The 23198-nt window shown below is 46.8% G+C and overlaps 1 protein-coding gene across 2 annotated transcripts in view; it reads left to right on the top strand.

The window, feature by feature from the left end:
• LOC137432559 (CD109 antigen-like) overlaps positions 1 to 1981 on the top strand; it is an 81192-nt gene extending 79211 nt beyond the window's left edge. For both annotated transcript variants that reach the window (XM_068124594.2, XM_068124595.2), the window contains exons 32-34: positions 104 to 248; positions 631 to 733; positions 1378 to 1981. In XM_068124594.2, coding sequence (XP_067980695.2) covers positions 104 to 248; positions 631 to 733; positions 1378 to 1469 — 340 coding nt within the window. In that variant the 3' untranslated portion in view covers positions 1470 to 1981. The remainder of the gene's footprint in view (positions 1 to 103; positions 249 to 630; positions 734 to 1377) is intronic.
• The last annotated feature ends 21217 nt before the right edge of the window (positions 1982 to 23198 follow it).

Raw genomic sequence — 23198 nt, 5'->3', positions numbered from 1 at the left:
TGATGGTTGACGCAGGTGTGGATTAAGTAGCTTGGAAGCTTGGAGAAATGGGTTGAAGTAATAGGCCTGATGTAGACTTGCCCATTTCCTGTTTTGTGTACAGTCGAAAAGATAAAACCAAGAGTGGAATGGTGCTGTTGGAAGTCAACATGTTGAGTGGATTCTCTGCAAGCAATGATTTTCTGAAGCCAGATAGTGTGAAGCGTGTGGAGGTCGAGAACAACAAAGTTAGCCTTTATTTTGAAGAGGTGAGTTTTTTTGAGTATTTACATGTTGCTAATTCATTCTTCTTCATATTGAAGTAGCTTCTCTTTCTCGAACTGTATTACACTGTAGTGTACCTCGTTTTGAAATGTTGACCTCATCTTTGGTACTTCTGATATGAATCATATTACCTTTATATCACCTTTCGGAAAATTCAACCTGTCCATTAATTTTCATCATTTGCCAGCATTTATGATTTTTCCACGAAACGTTTTCGTTTAAGCATCAGTATCATTGACCTATCAAAACATCCAGGACTTTACGGGCTGGCTGGACATTTAAGTCAACCACCGAGATCTCTGTTGAAAGCAATATGGTTATATGACATCCCTGATAATCTATTTTTTTAAAACTTGTTCCTTGTAGGTCGTGAAAAACACAACATGTGTGACTATCCCAGCAGAGAGAATTAATTCCGTGGGCAACACTAAAGATGCAACGGTCATGATATATGACTATTATCAACCCAGTAAGTACTTCAATGGAGCTGCACATGCAGCATCAAAGTTTCTATTTTGTATTTCATAACCAGTTTGTGATAATTGAATTGAGATAACTTTATCCTGATGAAGAAATCAATGAATGAAAGTGCACCTGTGTATTACTTGTCAGGCCAAGAATTGTTCGTATAGCTCTCTTACTTGATGGAGGTTTTAAAAAACTCATTGTGGATAACTCATTGTGAAACTTGTACATATATCATATGCCGGGTGAAGAAATTGGTGAAGGTCAATGGGCAAACGACATGGTATATATTAATATGAGATTCGAACCTGCTGTGTTTCCTACATCATGGGCCAAGGGTTTATTTGGTAACATTTCCAAAAATTAATATGAAAAAAGTAAAGGGTGCGTAAAAATGAATCAAAATGACCACATGTTTACTTGTAATGAGGGATAAGTTTTGCTGAAAGGGTTTAGTTTAAAATTAATAAACAGGAGAGATACTCGAGAAAATTGCATTGCTGCATGAAAACAATTGTTTTATTAAGAACCATTCCATGAGTTTTTTTCCGTTGGAAATTCCAATCGCATGATAAACGAAGTTTTGTAATATAACAGGCATCCAAAAATAAAATGTCGTTTAAAACCAATCGATGATTTGTGTTTCAGCACAACGGACCGAGACAACATACAAGTCCATGGCGATGGCTGATCAATCGGTTTGTGACTTTTGCAAGTCAAACTGCGTCGGCTGCAGTTAAACAAAATGGGAAAAGCGTTTATCTTCTTAAACAACTTTTGTTTTCCTTTCAATGTGTTTGTCTCGTTCATCATCCTATAATTTGTTTCGCATGAAGACGGCAGATGAATAATAAATGGCCATTGTTCAGTATGACAAAAGTAAACTCATTTTCCGTTATTAAAAACATGCAATATGTAACTTTATTATGAATGGAGGTTTTCTTTCAAATGCCTATGAAAGGAACACCATGTTTTTTGTCAAATATAACCATCTGTATCAATATATATATAACCATCTGTATCCATGTAACAATCTGTATCAATCGTGGCATGGAAAAGGGTTAAATGCAGCAATAAATCTTTATGAAGGCAAAACAGTTCAAATATCATCAGGTTTGCTTTTTAATTCATTTGCACTGAAGACCATTTTGTTATATCTCCATAATATACCAGCATGAATTTACATATTGCTCTGATGTCTCACAACTGAACAATGCTGTCGTTTCATTAAACCTTGTAAATGAAGTCCCAACATTGTATTGTGTGTTTGAATTGCTGCTTCCTTTCCAATTCAAGCTTAAAAGCAAGTCAGCCAAAGAAGCAAAAATATATGTTGGGGAGTAAACTAATTTAACTTTATATTAATGAACTAATCCAAGGATTTGTCTCCAACTGGTCTTCAAGAATCTCACCGTGGTTATTGAAATCACGTGACAATTATACCGACTCTTCAAATTGGTGGCAGAACACACTAGAAGGTTCCAGATTGCCAGATATTTTGGACTTCACAAGTGTATCAAATGATTGCCAAGACAGCTCTTTATGCGTTCGTAGACAAAGTATTTTTTTCGTTATTTTGAGCATACGGAATTATAAATAGATATCAACACAGGAATTTTAAATAGATATCACCATTAATCGGAAGATGAATGATTAATAAGAGGAATGGTAAGAGGGGAATGCATGACCATTGACCAAAAGAGCGCGTGACGCGTCATCGAAAGGCCAAACTCACATGGGGCGACGTTGAGTGAACACCATGGTCTATGGGCTCGGCCAGACATGGCATTTGCTTTAGGCCTCCTATTTACAGGGCGCTGTGCTGCCCTTTCAAGAGAGAGAGAGAGAGTGTGTGTGTGTGTGTGTGTATATGTATGTGTTTGTGCGTGCGTGCATGCGTGCGTGTGTGTTTGTTTAGTGTGTGTGTGTGTGTTATGGATTCGGCACTTATTATTATTATTGCTGTTATTATTATTATTGTGGGTTCTAAGTATTATGGGTATTGTTGTTTAAGGGAAATGGTTATTGTGGTTAAAAGGTTAAAAGCGCTCATGGTAAAAATGAGACAGGAAATCGGATCGTGACCTGGAAGAGAAAAAGAGCGAGGAAGAAGAAGACGTCAGGACAGTGAAAGACGTGCCTTGAAGCTCTGAGTCGAAAGTAAATTACCAAATTGTGGTGCCACCGCCGTACCGGAAGGAGATCTTTGGTTTGGCGCATGAGACACCTTGGGCCGGGCACCTGGGAGTGAACAAGACCTGTGACAGAATATTGGTACATTTTTTCTGGCCAGGATTGTGCCGGGATGTGGCGGAGTTCTGCAAATCTTGCCATTCTTGTCAACTGGTGGGAAAGCCTAATCAAAAATTCCCATCCTCCCCTTTAAAACCAATTCCAGCTTTTGAAGAGCCATTCAGCCGAGTCATTATTGACTGTGTGGGCCCTTTACCCAAAACTAAGGCTGGACATCAATATTTGCTGACCATCATGTGTGCGTCCACAAGGTTCCCCGAGGCAGTGCCTCTTAGGAAAATAACGGCGGCAGTTATTGTGAAGGCCTTGATTAAATTTTTCACTTTGGTTGGTGTACGTAAGGTCATCCAATCTGATCAGGGTTCCAATTTCATGTCCACCCTTTTTCAACAAGTGGTACACCTGTTGGGAGTGGAACAAATAAGATCAAGCACTTACCATCCCGAGAGCCAAGGGGCTTTGGAAAGGTTTCACCAGACGTTGAAGAATATGATTAGGACGTATTGTTTTGAATGTGACAGGGATTGGGATGAAGGAATACCCTTATTGTTGTTTGCTACGAGGGAGTCCGTGCAGGATTCATTGGGATTCAGTCCTTTTGAACTTATGTTTGGACACGCAGTGCGAGGACCGTTGAAATTGGTGAAAGAACAGTGGTTACAGCAGGAGTCACAAACACCAATGGTGGAGTATGTGTCCACGGTAAGACACAGATTGGCAAAGGCCTGTGACGTGGCAAGAAAGAACTTGAAAATGATCCAGGGAAAAATGAAAGAGACGACAAGAAATCTCAGATAAGGAACTTCAGTCCGAAGGACCGGGTGTTTGTATTGCTTCCTGTTCCAGGTCAGCCACTACAGGCTAGGTATTTTGGTCCTTATGCAGTGGAAAAGAGGGTTAATGCGACAGATTACGTGGTGACAACTCCCGACCGACGGAAAAAGCGACAGCTGTGTCATGTCAACCGACTGAAGAAATATCATGAGAGGCAGCCTGTGGAAAAAATGGTTCCTGTCTCACCTGTCGTGCCGGTGGCCGGGGAACAAGTGAATACAGAGGGGGACGCCGGGGTGAAGATTGATATCTTGGATGACCAGGCTTGTCCCAGATTGACAAACACAGAAGTGTTGAGTCATTTAAATGAAAAATTAGGTCATTTGACGAGGGAACAACAAGGGAAACTATCCAGCCTAATTTTGGAATTTACACATTTGTTCACTGATGTACCTGGTCGCACTGACCTGGTATATCATGATATTGAAGGTGGGGGAAGCCACTCCGGTGAAAATACCCCTATCGGATGAACCCTGTGAAGATAGAGTATCTCTGGAAGGAGATGCAATATATTGTTACGGACACGACTTATTAGGATGTTATGATGGGCCGAGCGGAATGGCCGCCGTGTTCGCACAGTTTACCCGATTACACTCGAACGTTGACTAAGTCGCGCTATGCTACATCAATGGAGGAAAGGACACAACGGCTGGGATAAATTCAACGACACAAGGGGTACAGTTCTCAAGACCTCCGGAGGAGGATATAATATTGGTTATGCAGAAACGGGTAGATTACACCGATAGAGGTAAAGCACAGCAAGATGGGCACTTAGACACGGTCTTATCTATCCCCGACAGACAACAGACAAACGGGACAAGACTGACTCACACGGGGATTGATGGCAAGGAAGGGCAGGCAGTCGATGGCTCAAGGTGCACCTTGGCTCAGGGGCAGAATCGACCCGGTCCGGTCCAGAGAGGCGGAAGGTATTGCAGCGCTCGGGGGGGTGGCGTCTTCTCTCTCCAAGCTCAGGGCGCATCTGACGTCACCCCCGTCTTCCTGCACATGCGCAGCGGGGAGTGACACGCCCTCGGCTCGTTGGCTCCGCCCCAGACGGAATCGGTCCGCCGCTTCGATTGGGTGCGGGGGGGTTACCGGGGCTCCGCCCTTGACGAGGAGCTGACAGCCAGCCCCTACTGGGTAACCCCGTCGAGCACATGTTCAATGGCGGCTAACCAAGCCGGAGTGAGGACGCACACTCCCCGCGCCGCCGCCGCTGTTGTTGTGGTTGTTGTTGTTGTTGTTGTTGTTGTATGAGGAAGAGATGCGGGGAGGTATTGGGAGGTCCTAAACTTACTAATGGTGCCATACAATCACATTCTGGTGCAACGAAGAGTCAGAATTAATGGAAACGAGTCCTTAACTGACATAGACTAAGAATAACTAGCAAGATGTCCGAAAGTTGTCTACGTGAGATGCGGTGGACCTGGGCACGACATTTAATGGGGGAAAAAGGGGAAGGTCGGTTCTACAGAGTGTTGTTTACAGACAATGGGACTAGGGAATGGGGGATTGGGGATAGTTGGGGAGTATTGGGGAAATAGGGGAATATTTACAAGCGGATATGGATGGAGGCCAAATCCCATATCCGCAACATTGCACCCTTCTCTACATCGGGGCGTCCCGACCCGATAAATTTTTACCTATGTTAGTGTGGCACTCAGATGTAGTTCCCTCTACTATTAACTCAACCCTGAGTGCGACAGTTTTACAGATGTTCACAAATGAGTAAATATGTCCCCCTGCGACGTTGCACCCTTCTCCTCACAGAAACACACCCACAGGATAACCGAATCGCGGAAAGAATCCTCAAACTAACATACAGCCGGTAGGGAGCATTATTTACACAAGACTACACTGATATTTACACTACGATCCAGGACCTGTTTTTGGAGGAACACATGCAGATGTTATGCATAGAGAGAGCACGCATGCCAGCATCGATACACCAACCCATGAGTGCCCTGTGGCCTTACGGCCTTTAATAATGTGCAGAGCACCCCATCCAAGCACCAAAAGCACCACCCCATCATGTACAGTCAGCACCATCCGGTGCACCAATAAAGTGTTCAACGTCACCGGTGGTGTCGCAGCCGGCCGATGTTCTGCCGCTGGTCTTGCCTTCTTGAAGCACTTGGCCTTCTAGCTTCCTTAAAAACTGAAGAAAGGCGCCAACCGCGTCCATTTCTGAATTGTGGCCTTCAGGGGGCCAACTAAAAGTGGTTCACCTGTATGGCATAGGTGCCACGTTGACCCATAGGTCCATCCACGGGTGGTGCTTGCCCGCAAAAGACTGCGGTCCATGGTGGGCGGCCACAAAAATTGCGGTCCATATGGTGTATCGATCCCGGCAGCAAGCAGCGAAAGTGCAGGCCCACAACTGCAGAGCCAGCACCTCTCTCTCCTCTCTCTCTGCCCCAAAGCCAGATCCTCGGAGGTGGGAGACACAAGAAGAAGACAGGTGAGTAAGGTGGTAAGGGCGCAAAAGTGCATGCAATACAAGGTGATGCACACTGGGGGCACATGGGAACCAGGTGAGACAGGTACGTTCCTACCGTACGCCCCCCCCCCCCCACCAGGTAACCTACATTGCCCCTCCCTTACCCCTTACTGTATCCACAAAACACAACACTACCCATGAACATCTACTTTACAAATCAACAACCGTCCCTACTGTCTTCCCCGTTCCTCCCATAAACCAAATTCGTCTTCTCTCCCTCCTATCCAATCAAATTTGCCATTTCCAACTCTCATCACAATTTGCCATCTCCAACTCAACATCAAAATTTGCCATCACCAATTCATCATCAGTCCCTCCTAAGGAGGGAGAGATGGAATCACCCCAATGTCTCATCCACGTCGTGATGCGTCTCACAAATTCAAACAGCAATTCTCATTTCCTGCAACACAACAAAGAAAACACAGGTGTGGAGTCATCATTATCACCTCAGGTAAGTGGCTGCGTATGGTGCGACAGGTTCATCAATCCTAACTATTTCCTAAATGACTAACAACTTTACATTACCCGGGGTCTTTCCCTGCCAATCCATTGGCCAACTTACACTATGGGTTCTAACAACCAATTCCCATTGACCAAACTGTGGTGCTCATCAATTTGGGGTCTCACTCCCCCGATTCATCTCCCGGTGCCCTTGCACAATTTCTGGGCTGTGACGTGTAGCTCTCCCAGCAGGTCTACCCACCTGCACACCTCCACCACTGCAGTTGCCACCCGAGCTTACCTGCTCCTCACCCTAACCTAACTAACTGGGGAAAGCCCCTCCTGGCTCTGTCACCCCTTGGTGCCCTCTGGCACTGGGCTACCCGGGTCCGTCCTCCGGATCCTCGGGCCCCATCCACAACAACTACTACCGGCTCCCAGAGCCCACCTGCGGCCTCACCTGGCCGACATCCTCACAGTGGTGGAGTGCCCAAACCAACTACACACACTAACAGGCTACACGCCCAGCCATTTCCACAACACTAATGCACCCATCCACAATACCATTCTACAACCGCACCACAAATGCCAATATCCAACCACAATTTACCTATACCCTCTACCTAACACTTACACTACCCGCCCCGGGTACTCGTGAAAGGGGTCCACTCTTCCCCCATTCACACCTTCGCACCATGCACACCACTCCGTACCACTTACTCCACACACCTGTACTTGCACACCTGTGCTCTCACACCTGGTGCCGCCTGCACCCTTCTCTCCCCTAAGCGCATTCGCGCTGATCCACAACACTCACTGCTCCACACACCTGTCCAGTTCTCACACCTGTGCAATCACACCTGTTCAATCTCAAACACATGGCATCATCTCAACTAACTACTCCCCTCTGAAACTTGCGCTCCTCCGTCTTCCCTTACACTCAGCGCTCCCACGTCATTATCAAACACTAAGCTACTACGTCCCCACTACAGGTACCAAGTCTCCTACTTAAATCTTGTCACCTATAGTCACCTCTAGTCCCTATCAATATAACCAAGCCCTCCCTGGCTCGGTTGTCATAGCCACCCCATAACTATTGCGCATTTGCCCCACTATGGGAAGGGTGGCAGGGATTACCTTACCGGGTAATGGTAAGGGGATTACCTTACCGTGATTACCTTACCGATTTGCCCTTACCCACCGGGCCCATCGCTCATCAATCCCCCAGTCCTCTGGCACTAATAAGCCCCCCCTTATTCAGAGGTACTGGGTCCCGCCTCGGCATCTAAAGCCGAGGCAATCCACGGGGGCGCCTGCTCGCCGGTGTAAGGCCTTCTAGTTCCCCGGGGTCTGGCGGGGGGGTGTCTGGGGTCGGCTAACCCGCTCCCCCCTGGGCGGAGTTAAGGACCTCAACCGCCGGGGATCATCCCGGCGCGTGGCTCGACAGTGCCGCGCCAGGTGACCCAGACGGTTGCAGGTATAGCACCTCACCTGATAAGGTGCTTGTCTCCGGAATTCCAAATTCCCCCCCCTGTAGGTCCGAATTGGATTACCCGCTCGTGGTCCACCGCGGGCCACCTCCGGGGCCGCCTGCCATGGTCCAGGTCCCGCCAGGCGCTGGTCCACCAGCCTCCGGACCATGCCCGCCAGGTCAGGACTCACGTCGGGGGCGGGCCCCCTAAGGGGTCCGCTCTCCATCGGGGGTCCCACCTGGCGGACCACCATTGCGTGACGCTCGCCCCCCCGGGCCAGGGGCCTCGCTGCTTCCCAACGGGCCGCAGCGACAGCCGCCTGGCTCAGAGTCTGCGGGCGCCACATGGCGAGCTGTTGCCGGAGCTCAATATCCGGGAGGGCCTGGATAAAATGGTCCAGCGCCAGGCTTTCCCGGGAATCCGCTGCCATGCTAGCATGTGCGATCCCCACTGCGCGGCGAATGTCGTGGGCAAGTTCCCCGATGGCTTCCTGGGGCTTGCGTTTTCGCAGCACGAGCTGAGCTTTAACAAGCTCGCTCTGCTGTTCAATGCCGAATCGATTAATTAGGGCGTCGCGGAGGGCTGGCAGGGTGAGAGCACCCGCTGGTAATGCCGTCAGCATCTCCGCCGCCGCGCCACGCAATGCGGCCACCAGGTGTACTCCACCTTCGTCCTCACCCCAACCGTTGCCCTTACACACACAGTCAAACTGCGCCAGGTACGCGCGTAGATCACTCTTGCCGTCATACGGCGCGAGTGGGACCTTGTGGGACCACCTCGTATGCGAGTCGTTGCCCGCCTGCCGGACCCCTTGCGTCGCCCCTTGCGGGGTCAGCGCGGGGCCGAACCGACCGGGCCCCCACAGTACATTACCCCCAAGGGGCTCTCGTGCCTCCCCTGTCCCTCTAAAAACTACCCCTGTTGGTGTCGATGCATGGGTCACACTTCCGCAACCCGCTACCCATTCCATACCACCACAACCTTGCTCACTCACACCTCGCACCTCTCCCATCACCGGACCCTCTCGCTCGCACCCTCGTTCCATACCCTCCGGACCAGCCATACACCTCACTCTTGGCCTCTCACGAACATCCGGGTCTATCTCGACCCCCAAGCTTATTAAATCACCTGGCGCATCATACGCACGACCATATTGGTCACCACTTACACCGGGTCCTCTTTCTCTTCGCTTCTCCTCCATCACCTGCGAATCCCTCATCCGGTCAATGAGCACATCATCACGATCCGAACACAGACTTTGGACCAATTCTTTCACTTCCTCTTTGATCTCTTTCTTATCCTCTCTCCGTCGCTTCTTAATTTCGCTCACCCCTTCTTCCACTTCGTCTAATTTCTGCTTCACCTCCTTCATCTCCTCGTGCGCCCCCTTCAAGTTCTTCCTCCAACTCCACCTTATTTTTTTCTATGTGCTCCCGCACCTCCCGCTCTTTAACCTCCATCACCTCTACCACCTTGTTCATTTTCCTCGTCAGGTCCTCATGTACCGTCTGACACTCTTTTTTAATTACCCCTACGTCCTTTTTCATCTCCTTCTGTGTCGATTTTAAACCCTCTATTACCGCTGTGTTCTTCTTTACCTGGTCCCCCAACTCCTTTTGTCCCACTGTCAGTTGTTCTACCCCCAGCGTCAACTCCTCTATACCACCTTGCAATTTTACAGTCCCCTTTCTCACCTCCTTCTCCATGCGCTCCTCACAGTGCCTCACCTCCTCGCGCACTCCTCCGACCTCCTCACTCACACCTCTTCTGATCTCTTCCCCCATCACTTGCATCTCCTGCCCAGATGCCACCCTCATCTGCTCCATTTCCTCCCTGTGAGCATCCAGTTTAGTTTCTACCCCCATTCTGACCCCCTCTATCTGCTGCCCCATTTGTTTAACTTCCCTTTCCGCTTGGTCCCTCATGTCCCTCAATTTGCCTTCCATACTGTTTTCTAACCCCTCTAACCCCTTTTTCATCCCTTCCATTTGATTCTCTTGAGCGGCCATTCTGTTTTCTACCCCCGTTAACCCCTCCTGTATAACTGTATTTCCCCTAATCTATTGTCTAATCCCTCAAATTTGTTGTCTAGTCCCTCAAATTTGTTTCCTAATCCCTCTATTATACTCCCTAACCCTCCGATCTGGGCCCCCATGTCCTCCCTCAATTTCTCGCTATTGGACCCCATCCTTTGTTCTAACCGTTGGCTATTGGCCCCCATACTGTTTTTCAAACCTCCAATTTGGTCTCCCATTTGTCCCATAAGGGCCCCCATCATTCTGTTTTCCATTTCTTCATTATTCTTGTCCATAAGGGCCTTCATTTGCATAAAAAAAGGTTCAAATCCACCGGTGGCGCTACTACGGTCGCGGGCGCGGTCGCCGTGGCCATGTGCGAGGCGCCATTTTGCGCACCCGTAACCTCGTGCGCGACGACGCTATTTTGCGAACCTGCCACCCTCACTGCTTCGCTCTCCTCTTGTCCCTCAATTTGGTCCTGGATCGACCCTGCCTCACTCTCCTCTACCGGAACCCAGCCGTCTTGGTCTGCCATAGCGCGACCTCAAAATTCGGGTTTTTATTATAAAACAAAACAAATTTCGCCGTTACTAATTTTGAGCGCGTGAAGCGCGCTCCGGATCGAATCCCACTTCCCGACACCAATTGTTACGGACACGACTTATTAGGATGTTATGATGGGCCGAGCGGAATGGCCGCCGTGTTCGCACAGTTTACCCGATTACACTCGAACGTTGACTAAGTCGCGCTATGCTACATCAATGGAGGAAAGGACACAACGGCTGGGATAAATTCAACGACACAAGGGGTACAGTTCTCAAGACCTCCGGAGGAGGATATAATATTGGTTATGCAGAAACGGGTAGATTACACGGACAGAGGTAAAGCACAGCAAGATGGGCACTTAGACACGGTCTTATCTATCCCCGACAGACAACAGACAAACGGGACAAGACTGACTCACACGGGGATTGATGGCAAGGAAGGGCAGGCAGTCGATGGCTCAAGGTGCACCTTGGCTCAGGGGCAGAATCGACCCGGTCCGGTCCAGAGAGGCGGAAGGTATTGCAGCGCTCGGGGGGTGGCGTCTTCTCTCTCCAAGTTCAGGGCGCATCTGACGTCAACCCCGTCTTCCTGCACATGCGCAGCGGGGAGTGACACGCCCTCGGCTCGTTGGCTCCGCCCCAGACGGAATCGGTCCGCCGCTTCGATTGGGTGCGGGGGGGTTACCGGGGCTCCGCCCTTGACGAGGAGCTGACAGCCAGCCCCTACTGGGTAACCCCGTCGAGCACATGTTCAATGGCGGCTAACCAAGCCGGAGTGAGGACGCACACTCCCCGCGCCGCCGCCGCTGTTGTTGTGGTTGTTGTTGTTGTTGTTGTTGTTGTATGAGGAAGAGATGCGGGGAGGTATTGGGAGGTCCTAAACTTACTAATGGTGCCATACAATCACATTCTGGTGCAACGAAGAGTCAGAATTAATGGAAACGAGTCCTTAACTGACATAGACTAAGAATAACTAGCAAGATGTCCGAAAGTTGTCTACGTGAGATGCGGTGGACCTGGGCACGACATTTAATGGGGGAAAAAGGGGAAGGTCAGTTCTACAGAGTGTTGTTTACAGACAATGGGACTAGGGAATGGGGGATTGGGGATAGTTGGGGAGTATTGGGGAAATAGGGGAATATTTACAAGCGGATATGGATGGAGGCCAAATCCCATATCCGCAACAATATGTTGGAAAATGACATCATCGAACCAAGCAACAGTGAATGGAGCTCACCATGTGTGTTGGTTCCGAAACCCGATGGCAGTTTTCGTTGTTGTACGGATTTGAAACGGGTTAATGCAGTGACCAAGACCGACTCATATCCCCTCCCGAGGATTGATGACTGTATTGATCGGATAGGCCCAGCTAAATTTGTAACCAAATTTGACTTGCTGAAAGGGTATTGGCAGATTCCTCTTACTGATAGAGCCAAGGAAATCTCCGCTTTACTCACTCCAAATGGGTTGTATCAGTACAAGGTTCTTCCCTTTGGATTGAACAATGGGCCGGCTACATTTCAACGGCTGATTAATAAGCTCATTGCAGACCTTGAGGGGGTGGAGGCTTATCTGGATGATGTCATCATCCACACCATGACCATGGAAGACCACATTAAACAAATCCATGCATTTTTTCAGAAAACGACCGAGGCAGGGTTGACCATCAACTTAGCTAAGAGTGAGTTTGTAAAGGCACAGGTGGTGTTCCTCGGCCATGTAGTAGATCAGGGTCAGGTGCAACCGGTGACAGCCAAGGTAGAAGCCATTGATCGCTTCCAAGTCCCAAAAGGGAAGAAAGAGCTGATGAGATTCTTAGGTATGGCGGGTTGGTACCGGCGGTTCTGTAGGAATTTTTCTGATGTGGTAGCCCCTTTAACGAGTTTGCTGAGAAAAGAGACCAAATTTGTTTGGGATGACAAATGTCAGGCGGCCTTTGCCCACGTCAAAGCAATATTAATGAGCTCTCCGGTCCTAACAGCCCCGGACTTTCAAGCACCTTTCAAGTTGGCCATCGATGCAAGTGATGTGGGGGCTGGGGCAGTCCTATTACAAGAAGATGAGGAGGGAGTGGATCACCCGGTGTGCTACTACTCCAAGAAGTTCAACAAACATCAGGCAAATTATGCCACCGTGAAGAAAGAGACCCTTGCTCTCCTGCTAGGGCTGCAGCATTATGAGGTGTATCTCGGACTTACGTCCTTTCCCATAAAAGCCTTCATAAAAGATCACAACCCTTTAACCTTCATTCAAAAAATGAAAAATAAAAATCAGAGGTTGATGAGATGGAGTTTGGCTTTGCAGGGGTTCAACTTGGAAATTGAACATGTAAAGGGCAGGGACAATGTCGTGGCTGACGCTTTCTCCAGTCAATTAACCTTGGAAATCTCTGGGTGGTAAAATCTTGTTGCTTTATTTTTGAGATGTTGATAATTGTTGCTCACGGGAATTGGTGATTTGGAGTTGTGAGTTTATTTTTGTTTGTTTAAAGAGTTTGCCGGCAAAGAAAGTTTTCGCTGTGTTCAAACTTTCTTTCTTGAGGGGGGGAAGTGTTACGGATTTGGCACTTATTATTATTATTGCTGTTATTATTATTATTGTGGGTTCTAAGTATTATGGGTATTGTTGTTTAAGGGAAATTGTTATTGTGGTTAAAAGGTTAAAAGCGCTCATGGTAAAAATGAGACAGGAAATCGGATCGTGACCCGGAAGAGAAAAAGAGCGAGGAAGAAGAAGACATCAGGACAGTGAAAGACGTGCCTCGAAGCTCTGTACGGATCATGGTTGAGCGAACGTCGTGAGTGGACTTTGAGTCCTTGAAAGGAAGTTCGAGCGATAGGTGATATCGCCAGAGTATTGTGGAACCTGCGTCGACGGGTATCGGCATTGAGATTCCGGAGAATCCTTGCCTATAAGCTCTAGCTCGAGTGAGGGCCGTCCGCCATTTCGCCCCGCGCGCTACCTTCATCGGAGAAGGTTTTTGTCGCATTGGTTGGGCTTATCCTCCGGTGATTTGCCGGGGACAGCTGTGCAATACAGCGGCGTCTGAAGATTGCCCTGCGGTTAGCTGATTGAACGGCAAATGTGTACATGTGCGTCTTTGGAGATTTCCCTTTCTACCGCGAGTGCTGGGTGTTGGACCACGTGACTTCTGTGTCGCTTCGACCGTCTACACCTCGGTTGCTCTTGATCGGACATTGTTCCAACGATTGCCGGAGCGCATCAACTTCGCCTTGGAGGGTTATAGAGACATTGAGGAGGGCTCGGTTCCATTTCCTGGGAGTGCTGTGAGTTTGGGGTTACGTGACTAGTATGGAATTGTTCCTCTTATCTAAGATAAAGGAAGACTCCACTTTTGTTCACTTTTGTTTCTGTTTATTACAACTCAAAAAGGTAGGGGATAACGTACTAATTCAAGATATTGACTAACTAACGAACTAATTAACTTTAACGAAGCCTCTCTGTTCCGCCGGTCGTGGCATGATCTCCTCCTCCTTTGTAGATCTTCTCCTTCGCTCTTGGCCAGCGCAGCTCTCTCTATGCCAAGTCTCATTCACCTTATATTATCAATGTTCACTTCCATATATGGTATGGAATTCAAGGCTCCGCACCGCTCAGACAGAGACACTCTGGTTTGTATCTTAGAGAATCCTAAGGGCCTTTTCTTAGACAGCTGTCACCGTTAAAAGTGATGTAACACCTTTTATCTATCTTTTGTAGGTCACCCTTTGACCTGTGCACGCAAGCTCTTTCCTCCTACAAATTCCAGCTCTACAGAGTTATACAAAACATACATTTGGAGAAAGAAATATATGAACACATATATATTTTTTGTATTCTCCCTTACCCCTCCAAAGCAAGAATGTTCCAAGCTTCATTACAAGAGGAAAACACATTTTAAACAAGAGGGGAGAATATATAAATAATATATTCCTCCACACTAGATAAGGTGGTACCATCTTAAGATATTTATTGTATTGTATTGTATTATTCCCGTGTGATTTTTAATATATTCTTTTTGTTGATAACCATTGGTGTGGTTTCCTTATTGATTTGTATTGTTTCCTTTGAGGGTTTCATGGATGGTTTCATTAGTGATTGATTTCGACACGGAATAACATATATGTCTTTCTGCCGGGGTTCCTCTCGGGGTTCGGAGGTTACCGAGACCAGGAGATTGCAGAGGACCCCGTAACTGTGTGTGTGTGTGTGTGTGTGTGTGTGTGTGTGTGTGTGTGTGTGTGTGTGTGTGTGTGTGTGTGTGTCGCCCCGAACCATCGCGAAAATCTCTTAGGTCGTCGGGAGGATAACGTGTTAAGACGTAGCGCCGACATGCGGGCCGCGGGGCCATTCTGGGTGAACTGGGAATGATCTGCGGAATTTTTCCACAAAGCGACGAGTTCTTCTTTCCTTTTGAATGTTAGAATAGTGGTTTCAGTGTACACCGGCTCATCTGTGCACCGCATACAGCTGCATTATCTAATGTGTTCAAATGATACCCTTCAAGCCCTTAATACGACTCGTGCAAAAAAACAACTTTAAATGGTATATTATTATTATTACATATGCAAGACAAACGTTTCACTGTTGAAATGTGTGGAACATGTGTGAAGGGTGATCAGTAAGTTCTTGACTTAACACTTCACAGAGAAGTCGGGAGATGAACAGGTGATTGTTTAGTAACAAGATTACAATTACTCTCCAATATGGAGTAATTATTATAGTGTATATGGTGTGTGAAAAGGTGTAGGTTGTCCAAAACAATGTACAACTACAGAAAGCATCTGAAATTCAAAAGTCCGTCCGAGTCCGCTTTGTGTTCAGACTTCTTATTTCGTGTGCTAAACATGACGAAAACAGCGAAATAAGAAATAGGAAAAATGACGATTATTGTCGACCTTCACCTTTTGACCTCAAAATAAATATTCATCAGTGACCCAATATGCAAACCCTGCTCAAATTTCAAATCAATCAGATTTAAATTGACGATTTTATGCAACCTTGACCTTTGACCTTTTGATTAAAAAAAACAAAACAATGGGCTTCTATCTTTGGATTGCTGAACCAAATTGGTGACGCAATATTTATCTTCTTAAAATTTCAGATCAATCGGATGAAAATTGATGATTTTAGGTGACGCTGACATTTGACCTTTTGATCAAATGATTCATTTGTCTTTGAGAAAGCTTTGTTGAAAATTTGATGACAAAGTTCAAATGGTAAATTGAAATTTCATGTCAATTGGATGAAAAGTGTGTTTTTATGTGATGCTGATCTTTTGACCCTTTGTCCAATTTATTAATTTTCCTTCTACATATTCTCATAATAAAGTTTTCTTGATAATTTGATGTATGTGTGTACGTATGTATGTATGTATGTATGTACAGCCACGTGAAAAAGTAAGTACACCCCATGTAAAGTTTTGACTTTTTCAACATATTTCAACATACAGCTATTTGATCTTCATTTCAACAATATTGATAGACAGGTGATATAATATAACAAATATCATGAAACATTTACATTTTGTAGTCAATTGTATAATTTAAATAAACATAAATGCAAATTTCGCATGTGGAAAAAGTAAGTACACCCCTACATTTATCACTACTTCAAATACCTAAAATTAGAATCAGGTGCACCAGCTCAGGTGCAAATGATTAGAACATCGTTAGAGAAGATCTTGGAGGAACCTGTCTTATTTAAACCTCAGACATTTAGTTTGGTTTGCTCTTTGTTGTTGAAGTGTGTGGCGTCACCATGCCTAGATCAAAAGAGCTCTCTGAGGCCTTCAGAAAGAAGGTTATAGATGCCTACTAGTCTGGGAAGGGATTTTAAAAGATCTCCAAACAATTTGAAATCAATCATTCGACTGTCCGGAAGATCATCTACAAGTGGAGAAGATTCCAAACAACTGCCAACTTGTTCAGGCCAGGCCGCCCCAGCAAGTTCAGCCCGAGAGCAGACCGAAAGATGCTGAAAGAAGTCTCTAAGAACCCCAGAATGTCATCACGGAACCTACAGGTAGCTCTTGCCACTGTTGATGTCAAAGTGCAAGAGTCTACCATAAGAAAGAAGCTGCACAAATTTGATCTACATGGGAGGTGTGCCAGGAGGAAACCTTTGCTGTCCAGAAAGAACATCAGGGCAAGACTAAAATTTGCCAATGAACACCTAGGCAAAGACCAGCACTTCTGGAACAATGCGCTCTGGACAGATGAGTCGAAGGTAAAGCTATTTGGCCACAGCATCAGAAGACATGTTTGGCGAAAACCAAAGACAGCATTTGACCACAAGAACCTGATACCAACTGTAAAGTATGGTGGTGGAAATATTATTGTTTGTGGCAGCTTTGCTGCATCAGGGCCTGGGCAGCTCACCATCATAGAATCCACTATGAATTCTTCATTGTACCAGAGGGTGCTTGAGGATAATGTGAGGCCATCTGTCGGAAAGTTGAAGCTGAACCTAAGGTGGACCTTGCAACATGACACTGACCCTAAACATACCAGTAAATCCACCAAGGAATGGCTGAAAAGAAAGAAATGGAGGGTTCTGGAATGGCCAAGTCAAAGCCCGGATCTAAATCCCATCGAGATGTGGGGGGGTTTGAAACGAGCTGTGCATGCAAGAAACCCCTCAAACATCGCACAGCTGAAAGAATTCTGCACGGAGGAGTGGGCAAAAATTTCTCACAGTCGATGTCAGAGACTGGTAGACAGTTATAAGAAATGCCTACTTGAGGTTGTTTCTGCCAAAGGGGTCAATACCACCTATTAGAGCCAAGGGTGTACTTACTTTTCCCACATGCGAAATTTGCATTTATGTTTATATAAGTTATACAATGGACTACAAAATGTAAATGTTTCATGATATTTGTTATATTATATCACCTTTATCGATCAATATTGTTGAAATGAAGATCAAATAGCTGTATGTTGAAATATGTTGAAAAAGTCAAAACTTTACATGGGGTGTACTTATTTTTTCACATGACTGTATATATGTATATTTATTTGTGACCAAAATGTCTTCTTAAAAAATTACCGAAAAACACGGTCCGTTAAGTCGTGAGGCGGTGAGACGGTGAAGCCTTTTCACTATATATCTATTAATTACGTACTGTTTGTTTGAACGTCAGTTGCATCCTGTCGATTACTTATATACGTCTATTAATTACGTACGGTTCGAATATACCTTTTCACCCTTTAGACTGCTGAGACCCGTTGGACCTTTGAAGACCCTTTAAGTCCCCACGACCCTTAAGACCATGAAGACCCTTAAAGACCTAAAAGACCCCGAAGACCCTTAAAGATCCAAAAGACCAACGGAACCAAAAATAACCCGAAGACCCCAAAAAACCCCGAAGACCCAAAATACCTCAAAGACCCCTAAAAACCACAAAGACACAAAATATCCCAAATACTCTTAAAGATCCCGAAGACCCTAAATACCCCTTCGACCCTAAATACTCCAAAAGACCCAAAAGACCCCGAGGACCCAAAATACCCTGAAGATCCAAAAGACACAAAATACCCTGAAAGACTCAGAGGACCCAGAGGACCCTGAAGGCACTTAAAGACCCTGAAGACCCAAAACACCCAGGGGACCCTAAAGGCTCCAAAGACCCTAATGTTCTTCCAAGCTTCCACATCATCTAAGTTGAGTATTTTCTCATTTGTGTTTTTGTCAAAACTGTGATGCTTATTTTACTGTATATGTGTCTACTGTGTGTTTCTCGTAAGATCTCGGTTTGTAAATCGTGCATACCTGTGTGTAATGTAATAGTGTTCGCGCCGTGTTTGGGGCCCAGTCCCTTGAGGCTTCCCTGTCGACTCAGCGGTCATTTAGTTGTCTATTTACATTCGTTCTTTCACTGTATTGCTTTTTTCTTTGTCTTTCTTTTCACCCCATACTTCTCCCGAACATCTTACACTTTGTTTAAAGTCTTAATCCAAAAAACAACAACTCAATAACAACTTTAATAATAATTTCCTTCTCTCCTCGTGGCTCCCTCTCCCCCAACCACGACCACGTGTTGTCTCTCCCTGCCCGTTTTCTCTCCTTCCTTCATATCTCAATCCTCTCCAGCTGATACCTTTCCAATTCTAGTTTTCACCATACTCCTTCAACCTTTCTCCTTCTTCCCCAGATGCACTTTCACCTAACCTTTGAAAATATAAATATATATATATATTGTTGCGGTTTTGCCATAAAGGCAAATAGTTAATTGCACGACAACATGTAGCCTGCAGTAGTTAGTTATTTCTTATTGAATGTAAAGATTAGCCCCTTCCCCTTTGTGTAATAATCAAGACCAAATATGCATTGAGAGTAGGCAGGATTTCAAACCTTCGTGTGGTTAAGGGAAGACCTTTCTAATGAGCAGGAAGGTGTGGCCAAAAGAACAGGCCCACGTGACCAAGGACGGGTCGGGGACACTGCACCAGCAAGCAACCAATGGGCTGTAAAACCTCCCCGAATGAAAGGGGGAAGGAAAACTGAAACCTTCCTGGGAGAAGGAAGGATTGAAGGTCAGCACATGACCAACCTCAGCCAATGGGAGGCGCTGAGGAAATGCTGGAGGCTTTTGGGGTCTGATAAAACCCCTGTCCATCGCATTTTTGATTCTCTTGCTTTTTGCGTCGACGCCCGACACCCATCGTTATTCACCGATCTCTGGACTCTTCCTCTTCCTCTTGCCCGGAGGAATGCATGGTGTGGAATGCATGGTGTGAAGGATTGAATGGGGGGAGTGGAACCCATTCACTGCTCTTGCCTTTGTGCTCTTGCCCAGACACTGCTCTTGCCTTTGTGCTCTTGCCCGGACCCTCTTGCCTTTGTCCTTCGATGACGACTCTTGCTCTGGACGCTTGCATTTGTGCTTCGCCGACGCCTCTTGCTTGGCCAACCTGTGCTGAAGTTCGTCCGTGCCAACTTCGAGGTGGCGGTTCGTCCTTCGGACCTGACCTCATCCAGGCTGCACGTCCGGATCGAGCTGCGCACACCAGACCACGTGGCCACCTTTGGAGCCAATCCCAGCACGTACATCGGTATGATAATAACCAGCGTGTTATTCCCTGTGTGAGTGTGAGAGTGTGAAGGCGCCAGTGGGGTTTATAATAGGTAAGAATTGATAAGGTGCATCTTCGTCTGTTTCTCTGTGCCTTCAAAAATAAAAGGCTGTACATTTTGTGTTACTTTCAAACCTGTTCGGGTACGTCTTTTCTCCATTGGCCTAGCATCATCCGAGACCGAATTTGGCTTGAATCAGGTCCGTAAATTACGTCAGGTAACACCGCTTTCCACACCGTGCAAATCCGCTCGGCACGCAATAAGGTGTGTGAAAGCGAGGGTTCAATCCCTGAGCTCTCCGGTCACGTGTCTTGAAGGTACTTGGGATTATTTGACCAGCAAACTCTTCGGCGCATGGCTGGGAGGTTGGCGATCGGAATTGCTTTGCAATCCGTCAATCACGAGTTTAATCGCTCGCGGTTGGCGGCCTCAGTGGAACCGGAGTTCGAGGGGGAACGGGGCATAACCCCCCCCCCCCCATTAGTACGTCGACGAACCCGGCATCCGCAACAATATTAACGAAGAACTTAAAAGGTAGGCCCCTCGTCCCGTACTAACACAATTGCTTATACACCTCTGTTCCTTCGTTCTCTACTCAGCTGGCTGTCAATCTCCTATTCTTCTGTTCTCCTTCTGAACCTGTTCTGGAATCCTTCACCCCCTTTGCCTCCATGCCCTCACTTCAGGGAATTTACCAGATAGTTGCACGGTTTTGTTTTAAAATGTTTAAACTTTCCCCTGCAGTGTTGCATTCTGTTGTATGTTATAACACGCTTTTCTTCTTCCTCTTTAAAAGGCTGTCTTAAATTTGCTCATCACATCTCTCCGTTTCAAAAAAAAACTCAATCTCTTACAGCTCATCCTTTCTACATTCCCGAAACTCACCTGTATTCCATCCCTCCTTTAATGTTTTCAAACGGATATCTGACTTTTTTTTTTGTATACAAGATCGAGGCTAATGTAAGATCTAACATTGATCACAAAAACAAAAATTGATCACATTGATCATGCCTTCGATACGGTCTGGCACCCCGCTCTGCTCACCAAACTCTCCTCTGTTGGTATCCATGGAAATCTCCACGCATGGCTGGCGGACTTCCTCTCTAGTCGTAGTCAACGTGTGGCCCTGAATGGGTGTCTCTCATCTCCTCTTCCTGTTCAGGCTGGAGTTCCCCAAGGCAGTGTTCTGGGCCCTGTGCTTTTTCTGGTCTTCATCAATGATCTCTCCAACTCTCTTGAAAATCCTCTCTATCTCTTTGCTGATGACTCTACTCTCTGTCGCTCCATTCTTCATCCCTCAGATCGGCAGTCTGCAGCCTCCTCACTCTCTGCAGACCTGGACAAAATAACAGACTGGGCAAACAAGTGGAACATGTCTTTCAATCCTGACAAATCTCACACTCTTACGATGTCTCTCCGAAAAGACCGACTGGACAACCCTCCCATCTACTTTCTGAATAATCCTCTCCAAGAAGTTCTGTCACTCAAACTTTTGGGTCTCACTATCTGCCATGATCTTTCCTGGGAAAATCACATTTCAAATCTGGCCTCCAAAGCCAGTCGCCGACTGGGCATCCTCCGTCGTGCGAAGTCCTTCCTTGGCACACCTGAGCTCCTCACCACGTACAAGGCTTTCATCCGCAGCTCAAGGGAATACTGCTCTCCCCTCTGGGCTGGTGCTCCTGCCTCACACCTAGCTCGTCTTCACGCTGTTGAAAGCAAAGCATTCAGAATCATTGGAATCTCCCGCGATGAAGCTAACTCCAAGGGCCTCTCACTCACTCACCGCAGGCAGGTTGGTGGTCTTTCCGTCTTCTACCGACTCCTCTCTGGCCTTGCCCCCCAGCTCTCTCTGGGCTCTGTCCCGCAAATATTCCTACAGGTCGCACAAGATCTGCCTGCAACCCTCTTATGGTTAAACTGCCAAAATCGAGGCTCTCTGCTCACCTTCACTCTTTCATTCCCCTTTTCTCCCGCCTCTGGAACAAACTCCCCCACTCTCTTCAATCCCACTCCACCCTCCAGGTCTTTAAAACAGCTGTTCACCACCATCTCTTATCTTCCCCCATCCAAAACCTTGATCTTTTCTATCCCCGATAATTTCACCCCAATTCCACTTTTTGAAATACCAACTTCTGTCCTGGAAGTCCTTGGTGTCCTTGTGTTTTATACTTCTCCCACCCTCCCCCTTCCCACGCCTCCTCCCCCCAAGCCCTCTCCCTCCCACACATCTCCCTGCTCTTAAATGTTGTGTGCTCTCAAGTGTTTGCGTGCTTCCCATTCTCTTGTCTTCCGCTCCCTCTTTTTATATATTTTGTTTGTCTGGTTGATTTGTTTGTGAAGTAAATGTCAGCTCTTTCACGAGCCTCGATTCAGTATACAACAAAAAAAAAGAAAAAAAGAAAAAAAAAAGACAAACTGACACATAAAAACATATGATTAAGGAAATGGGAGACACGATGGAGAGCAGGGACATCAGGAGATCTGTGTGAGGGAGAGGGCTTGGGGGGGGGAGGCATGGAAAGGGGGAGTGGTGGTGGGAGGTAAAAAAAACAAAAAACACATGGAGATGGCTAGGACTTCCAGGAAAGAAGTCGTTATTTCAAAAAAGTGGATCTGGGGTGAATTAACGGGGGTAGAAAAGCTCAAGGTTTTGGAGGGGGGGGGGGGGGGGTGGGGTGGAGGAAGATAAGAGATGGTGGTGAACAGCTGTTTTAAAGACCTGAAGGGAGGAGTGCGATTGAAGAGAGTGAGGGAGTTTGTTCCAGAGGCGGGAGAAAAGCGTAATAAAAGAGTGAAGGTGAATTAAATAGAGAGTCTTGATTTTGGCAGTTTAACCATAAGAGGGTTGCTGGCAGATCTTGTGCGACCTGCAGGAATATTTGGCGGACAGAGCACATCGAGAGCTACGGGAGCAAGGCAGGAGAGGAGTCGGCAGAACACAGAAAGACCACCAACCTGCCTGCGGTGAGTGATTGATGTGATGAGTGAGTGATGTGACTTGAAAATCACAAGAAACTCATTTTGCAATAAATGCTCATTCTCCATGAATTGTCCAACACTTTCTAAAATCCCAACTCACCCTCCCATCCTAAACTCCCTCCTCACTCCTCTCCTCCTAAAATTCACCCTCACAACTCTCCTCCTAAGCTCCCTCCACACCCATACCCTTCAAAACTCTCCCCTCACCCCTCCACTTCAAATCTCCCCACCCTCCATTTTGCTCCAATTCTCCCCTCTCACCCCAGCTTCTCAAAGCTGCCTCCTCCCCAATTCCTCTTCCTTCCAATCATACCTCTACCTCCTCCAACCTTCTTCCCACTCTGCC

The sequence above is a fragment of the Myxine glutinosa genome, chromosome 8, assembly GCF_964187855.1.
Source record: "Myxine glutinosa chromosome 8, kmMyxGlut1.1, whole genome shotgun sequence".
NCBI classification, from domain to species: Eukaryota; Metazoa; Chordata; class Myxini; order Myxiniformes; family Myxinidae; genus Myxine; species Myxine glutinosa.
This window is presented reverse-complemented; position numbering and strand designations above follow the sequence as displayed.